At 32.1% G+C, this 11,478-nt stretch overlaps 1 protein-coding gene across 2 annotated transcripts; it reads right to left on the bottom strand.

Moving 5' to 3' along the window:
* Positions 1–208: 208 nt before the first annotated feature.
* On the bottom strand, positions 209–4,430 carry LOC145043489 (serine/arginine-rich SC35-like splicing factor SCL30A). Of its 2 annotated transcripts, none has more exons than XM_078992173.1 (7): positions 4,112–4,430; positions 3,607–3,684; positions 3,357–3,521; positions 2,767–2,825; positions 2,624–2,663; positions 461–722; positions 209–346 (listed from the first exon to the last, which is right to left on the bottom strand). In XM_078992173.1, exons 1-6 carry the CDS (start codon positions 4,318–4,320, stop codon positions 473–475), a joined length of 801 nt encoding a protein of 266 aa, XP_078848299.1. In that variant the 5' UTR covers positions 4,321–4,430; the 3' UTR covers positions 209–346; positions 461–472. The 2 variants fall into 2 exon arrangements, 1 of the variants encoding a protein (XP_078848299.1); XR_013681039.1 differs by lacking the exon at positions 209–346 and adding an exon at positions 893–1,123 and having other exon boundaries at positions 598–722.
* Positions 4,431–11,478: the final 7,048 nt, after the last annotated feature.

The raw sequence follows: 11,478 nt of genomic DNA, 5'->3' as shown, positions 1-11,478 counted from the left end.
AAATGAGTAAAGATAAAAACATTAGTTATTATATTCTATAATCGTTATAGGATGAAATTTTATACCAATCTTTTATATGGTCTAAACAATAGCAAGGACTGGCAATTCATTGATTTGACATTTACCTTTTGGGTTTTGATTAATCAACAAATAATGGAATTGTAGTTATAACGAGAAGTATATGAATATCAGTGGGAGGCCATAAAAATAGCAAAAAATAATACGAAGCAAATTTGAGCAAGCTCCACAGGTATGAAGTTTTAAGTGTATGAAAAAAGACCACTATCAAGTAACTTTTTAATACGAAAATTTGACCACATCTATTCTTTCTCCCATCAAAATTCAGCTGAAAACAAAAGCAAATGAAACTATCAGAATCTACACTCAGAAAATAGGAACTCACTTGACTTTACTCTATTTACCAATATAGGCAAACATTATAAAGACATATGAAACATACCCAAAAGATCTTTCACCGAGTATGAGCAATCGACTGATGAGGTGGCGACCGAGAAAACGACCTAGATGGTGGACCAGCATCCTCCGTGGCTCGCTTCTCATGAGGACTACCCTTAACTTCCTGAAAAACCGGGTCCTGCCCATTTCTCTGAGGACTTCTAGAATAATTTCGTGACTTTCTACCGTCGCGAGGCGATCGAGACCTCGACCTCGACCTCGAGCGTTCGGCCACAAACTTATCCCGGGCTCTACGATCTCGATTGCTGCACGTAAAAAGACCAAATTGCCCCTAATGTACCATGATAAACAGATATAGAAAGAAAGAAACAAAAAAGACCATTTTGCCCCTAGCATAGCCTAAGACTAGTGTTTTTACCCTTAATGTATGTATGTATGTGTGGGTATAATGTATAATGTGGTTTGGGACCTTTACCTGACAAGTTGCTAAAAATTTGGATGATTAAAGATTAACTTTTATGCTTTAGGCTTCAATAAAACTTGGAAGGATTGGAAATCTTTTCTTTTGCAGTATCAGTATCAGTATCATCTCTCTAGATTCCCAACATTACTTTTATCATGTCACTGTGACTGTGACTGTGACAGACTGATGAATAACATTTCCATTCTCGTGGGGCCCAACTTTAATCTTTACATTCTTTCTCGACTGTTGGTATGCAAAGCAATAATATATTAAACTTTAAATTCAACATCAGATACAGATATAAAAGCCCTAAATGCAACAAATACTAACATACTTTTTTCCGTCTCTTTCTATTACAGTTTCTCTTATTGCAATTTTGAAAATTTTACACGGTTTTTCTTATTATAACATCGTACTTCTAATGTGTTTCTTATTATGACATTATATTTTGAAAAGTTTGCCGATTTATAGCATTGTACTTTTGATTTGTTTCGTATTATGACATTATACTTTGAAAGATCTATTATGCAAATATAGCAATGGAAATTGTTTTGTATTTATTTGGTTGGTGTGTGGAAGTGTGGTTTTGTAATTGGAAGAAATGAAAGTAGAATGTTGTAGAAAATAAATCAATGAAAAGCACATTGTTATTTCTTGCATTTAACCCAATATCTATTTTCTGTAGTAATTAAAACATTATACCTTTTTTACTTTAAAGAAAAAAACATTTTTTTTCATGGTTGCCAGGTTCTGAATAAAAGTAAAATACAAATAACACAATGTGATTTTACCATTTTATCGAGAAAAATGTTGTTTTATAACGGTTTACTCATTACAGAAAACATATCGATAAAATGATGAACGTAAGTTATGTTTTTTTTTTTTTTTTTTTTTTTTTTTTTTTTTTTTTCCTGTATTCCACCCTTTTCTTATAATTCTTCTGCATTGCATGCTAAATCAAATAAACCTCTAACAAGATGCATTAAGAGGTTTTTTTTTTTTTTTCTTCATATTAAGTCCTGAATGGATATGGCGGCTGAATAGATAATAATGTCTGCTTAGATATGGTTAGAGATTGATTCTTTTCTAGGATTAAACCAAAATGAAATTAAAAAAAGTTTGATTGTCAAAATCATAAATTATATTCTTCCTAATTCTACTTTTTAAACATTTAAACAAATAAAGTCTTCCCATTAGAAATGAATCTAAGAAATCATCACCACATGTAAATCGGTACTCCTTTAATTGATAAAACTCTTATCTATGTGGGATATGAGAAGTATGCAGCAGGAAAAAAACATCATTAAGCGAGGTTTAGGAAGTAATAAAGAGAGGGTAAAATTGGAAAAGGGAGATCTGAATGTATAAAAAAAATGTCCATATCCTCACTTACTCTCCATTAAGTCAAAAAGAAACAACACAACACCTAAGTCAAAGTTGGAATGCATGACATGCTGGATGAGTTAATTATGTCATATTTGTTAGATTTCACTTTAAAGTAACAATTCTTTTTGAGATTAGAGCATATAAAACTAAAAGAGCTTAAGTTGAAGTTACCTTTTTATCTTTAACTTAGATCAAAAAATAACAGACATGACATCACTAAAAAAAAGTGCATAAATACAGAGCATATCTAAAAAAAAAAGTCATTCCTAATTCTACACTCTTAAGGCTTTAAAATTGTAATAAGTAACAAGCCAAAACAAAATACAGAATTAAAAAGATTAAGAAGATGATCCTAACCTGAATTCACGTCTAGCAGGTGATAAAGAGCGTGAATATGCTGTTTTAAAAAAAAGGAAATACATCAGCTGTAATTTTCTATTAATAATGAGACATAATATTATTATTATGAGATGAGTGGAAAAAGTTTAAATGAAACTAACAGCGGCGTCTAGAAAATCTAGGTGGGCTCCGCCTACCAGAACCACCTCCATAACGCCCACTGAAAGAGAAACAAAAGCTATCAGACCAAATTAATAAAAGTAACTATCATTGCCATTAACTACTAAATAATGTTTTCAAGGTACAGTGATAAAATTTTAATTTGATGTTATTTAAGCTGTTAGTATTATTTTCAACTAATTTAGACCCTACTTCCTTGAAAAGTTTTCATTATTATAAAAAAACAGTTTTTGGAGGACTTTTGATTGTTTTTGTTGATTTGGGCAATTTGATATAGGTTTTACAATTAAAACTATAGTTTTTAAAAAACAGTGTTTGGACATTGTTTTCAGCTTATTTGAGTATACTAGGTTAAAAGTTGAAGAGTTAGCATTAAATATGTATAAATATATTATATATAAAGTGGTTTAATGTATCAAAAAAGTAAAATTAATGTTGTTCAAGTCTTTAAGATATATACTTTATCTTGAACCAAATGAAAACAATGGCCTCTTTTATAAGATATATATATATATAACTGATATAGATATAGATATAGGTATAAATAGATATAGATATAGATATAGAAGACCTTGGCTGACTAGTAGTCCGCATTTCCCTAGGAGTTTTTCTATTTTCTTCAGCAAAAACAATAGCTATTTCACGCCCACCAATCACACAATGATTTAACTGATGTTTAGCTTCTGCTGCATCTTCAGCATTACAAAACTTCACAAAACCAAACCCACGTGGCTCACTGCAATTAATTATCAAGATTCAACAACATAATCAAGTTCTAATAATCTATACTATTACTTCTCATAAACTACAAAAATTTATACCCTGTATAGTAGTTTTTTGGTAGATAGACATCCTTTACTGGGCCAAAACGTTCAAAAGGAATCCTCAGATCTTCTGGCCTGCAACCACAAAAATGGTATTGATATCGCTTAGGGTTTCCCATATAACCATATTATAACTTTTCATGGGTTTCATTCTTTTTCCTACCCTAAGGGTTGTTCGTTCTTATTCTTTATTATCATATCTTTCTGCCAGGTGCTATTTGAAAATGCAAACAAGTTTTGCATATATTTTATTATCAAAATATTAATACAGAGATATCAAATTATTAGCCGATAATTGATATCTCTAAAACCTAATTTTGGGATCCCATTGAACCAATACAATTGGGAGGAACCCTTCGTGTTTTGCATACAATCCACTAGAACAATGTCACAATCTAATAAACCTTATCTATTGCTCTACGACACCATCACCTGATACTAAACAGCATAAATTAATTTCGATCATAACCTGAGGAAAGCGAAAATAGAAGAAAGGGATTACCTAGAATCTAGAGATATATTGCGAACGAGGAGGCCGGAGGGAGCAGGGGATCGGCGGCGGTGTGGGTGTGGGTTAGAACGACGGTCTCGGAAGTCATCGTAACGACTGTCTCGAGGGTCATCGTAACGACGTCGTGTTGGTGGCGGTGGCGTTCGACTGCGACGAGGACTGTAACTTCTGCTCCGGCCAGACCTGTTGTATCGTCCCATTTTTTTGGTTTTGGTGATTGTTTGACGACACGATGCCCTAAATAACTCTGAAACAGAACAAACCTCGTGTGAGGAATGTACCCTCCGCCCGATGACGAACAAAACAAATTAAATTTAATTTAAAGGATTAAATTTTGGCGACAATCGCAAAATCTCCTACGACGATTTTTTTTAAGGGTAATCTACAGTGTTGGTCCTGTGGTTTGGTCGGATTTATAATTTTGATCCGGTCTTTAAAAAATCAGCAACACTCACCCATATGGTTTAAAAAATTATACTATTCATCACTTGTCTATATAAGAGAGACGGGTTCAATTGAGAAAAAAAGATTGAGAATGGAGAAATTATTCTTAACCAATCATTTAATCATTTAATGAACTTAAAAAACATAAAAATGTGGCAAACTTGTAAACAATCCAAAATATTAAATCGTCCATGACACTTCTGTAATTTTATCTCACATCAAATCTAGTCAGCAAAACCATCATTTCCCTCTTCAAATATATCATCGTTTCCCCATAACACGAAAACTATTTGCAGAAGGATTCAATCACCATTTTTGAACAAAAACCATAAAATTAGTCTCGTGAAGAACAAATCGAAGAAAATGTCTTCCGACGAAAACCTAAATGAAATCATTTCGTCACTGTTGACTATGAAAGGTAATCATTAGCGTTTTTTTTAATATAATTTTTATTTTTAACGATTTGTCATCATTTATAAACTTATCAGTTGATTACTTTAAATTTTCGTAAACGTCGTTCATTATTAGTTTATTTACAACTAAAAATGTTGTATTCACACTGTTGATTCTTCATATTAGGTTGTTTATTTGAAATTTTGTAATCCTCCTTCATTGTTAGTTTATTTACTTAAAGTTTTTGTAATAACCATCCATTATTAGTTGATATATAAATGATTTTACATATTTTCTTCATTTTTCATACTTATTCACACATTTATATTAAAATATAAATGTTGCTTCACATTTTGCATATGTTGTCTTAATCTAATGAGGTTTTATAGACTTTTTACTAATATTAACTATTTATCCTTACAGAAACAACACCAAGAGTCAAGCATATATAGAAACAAAAAACAAAAACGAATGAAAAATGTAAATAAAATTGGTATTCTATTTAGATCTGATTAATTTTATTCATATGTGATTGACAACATTTAGATGCGATTTTACTTAAAAATACAACAGAAAATTAAGATACTGAAGATGAATTTGTTTTGATCTGTTTTGTTTACTTCTTAACACAAACAAAACTAAGGGGGTGTTTGGATAGGAAAAAAAAAAGGTGATTATTGTTTATTCTCACAATAAGTTAATTTGAGTGTTTGGATAAAATCTAGCTTATTAAGCTAAATAAGTTAATTTTAATAAGCATCTCTCCTCATGCTTATTGTTTATTGTTTATTCCTACCACAAATAAGCTATAAGCAATAAGCTAAAAAGCTAATCCAAACACCCCCTAAGTTATATATGTTATATTCACATATGAATGTAACATAATTTCATGTGATATACATTATTCAAATATGAATCGAACAAAACTAAGTTATATATGTTCTATTCACATATGAATATAACATATATATTCATAGTTGAATAGGGCATATGGATATATATGTTCTATTCAATTATTCATTTATGAATATAAAATAGTTTATTTGTAAAATGTATATCAATTTCATTTATCTTCTTCTTACTAATGAATGAAGGTAAAAACATTGACGTTTTTTATAAAGAGTCACCCACAATGAGAGAAACACGCTCGAAGCAGAAAAATGACAAAGGTATAGAATTCCTATTATCTCTGTTATATTCATTTATGAATAACTTGTATACCCCTGTTATATTTTTGTTCTATTCACATATGAATACTTCAATTTGAATATATTTTATATTAAAAAAACTATCGAATGCATATATATATATATATATATATATATATATATATATATATATATATATATATATATATATACCAGGTGGCCTCGCTTGACTATGACAGTCGCGAGTTGCTAACTCTGCATGGGAGGGTCTGGGTTCCGTACTAGGGCGGGGTATGACAAATTTTGATGGATAAGGCCCACAAATCCAAGTTTTCTATTCATCTTGTGGCGACGAAGATGTACAGAGATCTTCGTTGGCCACACGGCAAAACACAACTGTTGGATATCCCTATGTGGAAATGGGAAGATATTACTATGGATTTCATCACGAAGCTTCCTAGGACTGCACGGGGAGTGGATTCGATTTGGATCATCGTGGATTGATTGACCAAGAGTGCCCATTTCATTATGATACAGGAGAGCATTTCGGCCAAGAAGTTGGTCGACATCTACATTCGAGAAGTAGTAGCACGACTGTAACATCCCAGTTTTCAAGGCCAAAAATTTCGTTTTTAATTAAGTAACTTATAAAACCGTTTACCAAAAACATTGTCAATATCATATCAATCCATAAATCCATGATAAACATGTCTCAAAATTGATGGGTTTATACAAACAATCCTATGTGTGCATGCAACCCTAGAGTTGGATCTATGTTTTCACTATTAGTTATACAACTTTATGAACACATTAAAGAAACCTAGCATGCTATTATTATTTTCGAAATTCATATATAAAAATAGAATACATACCTTTTTTTGTTATATAGCAATAACAACTAGTTCCTTGAATTTCCTTAGCTCTTGAAAGCAAGTACCACAAGTGTAGTACCTCTAATGGCTCACAAACACACTAGGTGAAAGGGTGAATATGGGAGAGAGCAGAGAAGGGTATCTTGCCCTATATTTCATCTCTTTTAGGGTTTCCCAAGGCTTGGACGAAATCTTAGTGCCTTAGGGTGCTATTTATACTTAAGGCTAACTAAGGTTTCAAGGTGTAAACCTTAATCCCTTAGCTTAGGGCCTAAGCAAGTCCATAGACTCCTTTCCTTAAGCCCTTGGACGAAAACTCCTAGATCCTTCTAGGATTTTCGTTCAAGCCTTAATAAAGGTGATCCAATGGCCCAAAGCCTCAACTATTGAATAATTACAAAATAGCCCCTGCACTTTCAGTCAGTTCCTTTAATCCCAAAAATTAATTCTAAATTAATTTCTGATTAAATACTAATTAATAATATGATTCCAAATTAATATATTATTCATATAATATATTAAAAAATCTTATTTATACCCTAATTTATTATTCTTAACAATAAATCAGCCTTTTTCCTCAACAATCATCCTGTTTAGTCACCATTGTGAAGGCAACCCAAAAGGACCATGCACAATCGGGTCAAGTCCATACCAAAATAGTTATGGACTTAGACACTAATCCAACAGTCTCCCACTTGGATAAGTCTAATAACTATTCTGCGTATAACCTCAGATCCTGATTATCAATCGTAGCTTTCAAAAACCGTTATCAACTTTGATCTTATCAGAAGCGTGTCCTTTAGATAAGGGATCATATATTCCTCCATTCTCGATATCATATAGACTTGGGACATGGATTGAAATTATTCTCTCAGTCTATGTGTTATTTCCCGGTTTCCGATTTATGACGACTGACAACAGACTATAATTGAACATATCAAGACAAATTAGTCCCGGCTTGGCCAAGCGCTTAGGGTGTCATCACTAAATCATCGAGGGGCCCACAAATATCACTTTCATCCTACTTTGGATAAAAGGAATGGATAAACTTTGATTCAATGCTTGCTTGCACTCACTCACCGAATCAAACACAACAATATGTTTTATGACACTAAGTTATTGGTGCGTTTACATATTATCAATGTGTAACCGACTCGCAATATACAACTCACACATCTCGGTTTCAAGAATATAAGATATTATCGTCTCACCAATCACTCGTGATAAAATCCATGAAGTGATCCAAGTGAGCGTGGATTTAATCCAATGCTCAAATCATATTCATAAGCACTCATGAACGTTGCAGCAAATATTTGCTTATGTCTAATACACTTTAGACAATCCACACACCAATTCACGACAATCTTTATTCATACCTACTTCCAACATATGAACGATTGTGGTCTGTCCGAATAATTTGATTATTCTGAAATAATTAATTATTCAGGAAGTCAAAACATGCAAATTGAAGCACAAGAATAATACTAATCCCGTATGGCCCCAAACTCTGGGTATAAATAAAACATTTTATTTAATCACCATATTGATTACTCAATATTTGTTGTTTCGGGTAATCAACTTCTTTCTTGAATTATTACTACACTTGTCCCATGCTCTCAGCATGCACACAATGTTTACTTATGGTCCTTACTTTGTGAAATAGATCAAATGAACACATTTCCAATCATACTCATTTCACAACTCCCAATCCTTATCACAAGTGTAAGAATATCAAATTCTTGTCACTTATAGAATATGCTAGATTCTAACATTTTATGCAATGATCCTTTCGTAAAGTCATAACTCAAAATCATCAAGACTTGGCCAATCTCTATCAGAAACAATTATATAGATACGATGTCTCTCACTCAAAGTACATTCCTTTGAACATCCTTATTGCATAAAAGTTTCTAATCTAGACATAGATTCTCAATAATCAGCTCCCAATATGGAAACATTTCCATATTTGCCATCTGACAAGTCATTCTTAATAGAATCTTATCTATTCGTAATAATTTCGATATGGTCCATCCAATACCATACTTCCAACTACCCACAAGCGACCAATCCTCAGCGAGCTTTGGATCGTCCTTTGATAGTTGTTTAATTATCATAGTCAAAACCGATTCTTGTCTTTTTCCCTCTTAATGTGCTAGACATTTGGAAAATTCTAGAATGGTCGAATATTATATTATTTGCAATCGATCTTATACCCGAAGCGTATGGGACACGATGCATATTGTCTTACATAAAGATATACTTTATCAATCTTTTGCCATAATATTTTATGTGTCTCGTTCTTACAATTCTAATTATGAAGAGGGATACCGTAATCATAATCGAAATTTAAGAACACACTATGTATCATTTGACTAAATTTATTAAAATTTCTCAATCTAAGCTTTAGATTTTGAAACGAAGTACAATATTCTCTCCCTTGATTATAGCAAAACAACTTTTCAACCCTTATGACTTTGCAAAGTATAACTCTTGTTTTCTATAATTAATATTGCTAACTTGCAATACTTGCCTTAATAATCATACAAGCACAACATTTATACTCCCATTATCATGATGATTATTATCATATAAGCATAACACTTATGCTCCCACTAGCTTTGACATGTTTTAGAAAACAATACTTATTGAATTTCTGAAGTTCATATTTCTAATACCTAATGCTTTGATAATCCTTTATCTGAGCTTCTTAAACTTATACACCTTTGCCTTAGATAGCTCATATGTGTGTCTAAACAATTCAGACTAATTGCCAAATCTCACAATTCGAATTATAGAAAGGGATATCGTAACCATAATCGAATTCGAGAATACAATTTCATAATCACTATCTTCTTAAAATCTCTCTTAGTGAAAGCACTTTCTCACATTCATTTTCATGAAGGAGGGAATCTTATGACACTTAGATTTTAAGGGTGTATGTGTTCCTATCCATGCGAATTTGTCAAAACCAAAGTTTGCGACAAATCCAAACTCATATGGACCAAACTTTGTCAATCTTGATTTCTTGTCTTATGGTAACACGAGTGCCCACCATGTCTTCCAAGTAGTTAAGCAATTGATCCTTTCCTATCAATGTACTTTTCATTGATCAAGGTGCTTGCCTTTTATGCGTTCAAATGAGAACTCATAGAACTCACATGCATAATTAACTCAATTGGAACGACACAGAAACAAGATAGTGTCAACACGATAGGTTGTGAACCTCAAGTCGTGTGCTAGTGATGATCGATAAGGTTTATTCTTAAATTGTTCTTGAAACCTTTCAAGACCATTAAGACTCCCACTGACTCCTTGACATATAAGATTCTCTTGTCAATAAACATTTCTCGACAAACAAATATTCAAGAGTTAGTGTAGCTTTTATCAAGACAAAACACTTCACAAAATTGGTCCTAGTTGGTCTTTGTCTTATCCAAGACATCACAACATTCTACATTTGATGAATGTTATAAACCTTCTTACGACTTGTCACTCAATGTCACAATCTTAACTCTAAGACTTGTTTTTGGAACGAAGTATGATTGACTTCTTGATTTAACCATTTCTTCAATTCTTGATTCCTCTTCTCAGACATACAATTGTACTAAGACTCATTTAGAGGATCAATTGAGATATAGTTCTTAATCATTAATACCTATCATAAAACATAATAAAAGGTACTCTCCCTTCTTCTTAGAATAGAGAAATTTTTATCTTTCTGCCTACTTGATTCTTCTTTTCCGTTCTGCTATTGATTGAAACTCTTTCAATCAACTCAAAATTACATTTAATCTTATAAGTATAATCATATTTACTAAACCTTTAGTAAATCATGACGAATATCTTTGTCACTCTTGTGGTGGACTTGATCAACACACAACTTTGTGTACTCGATCTCCTAGTCCTTCACTTAACATTTTGTCAACGAATTAGTCTAATTTCCAAATATAAAATTTCCCATTCATCATGCAACCAAGTTGCATGATTCCAAGTTTCTGTCCAATTGAAACTTGGGTGATGAGAAACTCTCCCTATTTGGTAAATTCTCTACATTTCCACAAATAACCTAGAATCAAATCTGTCATTGCTAATAATAGAAACCTTCAAACATCAATTTCTCATACACGCCATTGCAAGGATAAATAAATAATATAAAATCAAAATTTATTTTATTGCGGAAAAATTATCCTTACAATGCAATGAAAAACTATGTTATTAAATATTTCTTAGCAATCTATACTAACTCCAAGTAGTAGCTCAAGATTCTAATCTTCAAGCAACGCGATCGAAATCCATTTCTTCATGATTAGACTCAGCTCACTTCTTCCCTTAAGCTTCCTCTATTTTCTTCGATCATACAAAACATCAAAATGTAATCTCATCACATCATGTATTAAGAATCTAGAATAGGAACTTAAAAGAGTTAGTTAATGGATTTTACCTGAAGTAGAGCCATACATCTTGACTCTCCCATCTCTTAGATCTCTCAGGTAGTTAGGAC

Source organism: Lactuca saligna, chromosome 4 (assembly GCF_052625555.1).
Source record: "Lactuca saligna cultivar CGN05327 chromosome 4, ASM5262555v1, whole genome shotgun sequence".
In the NCBI taxonomy this organism is placed as follows: domain Eukaryota; kingdom Viridiplantae; phylum Streptophyta; class Magnoliopsida; order Asterales; family Asteraceae; genus Lactuca; species Lactuca saligna.
Note: the sequence above shows the minus strand (reverse complement) of the source record. Positions and strands in the feature narration are given on the sequence as shown.

Excerpts from the sequence above, each read along its gene's own strand:
- LOC145043489 (XM_078992173.1), bottom strand. The coding sequence starts at position 4,320 with ATGGGACGATACAACAGGTCTGGCCGGAGCAGAAGTTACAGTCCTCGT. Across the intron at positions 2,826-3,356 it reads CGGACTACTAGTCAGCCAAG|TGGGCGTTATGGAGGTGGTT; the intron begins GTCTTCTATATC and ends TTTCTCTTTCAG. Across the intron at positions 723-2,623 it reads CCTGCTAGACGTGAATTCAG|CAATCGAGATCGTAGAGCCC; the intron begins GTTAGGATCATC and ends TTTTACGTGCAG.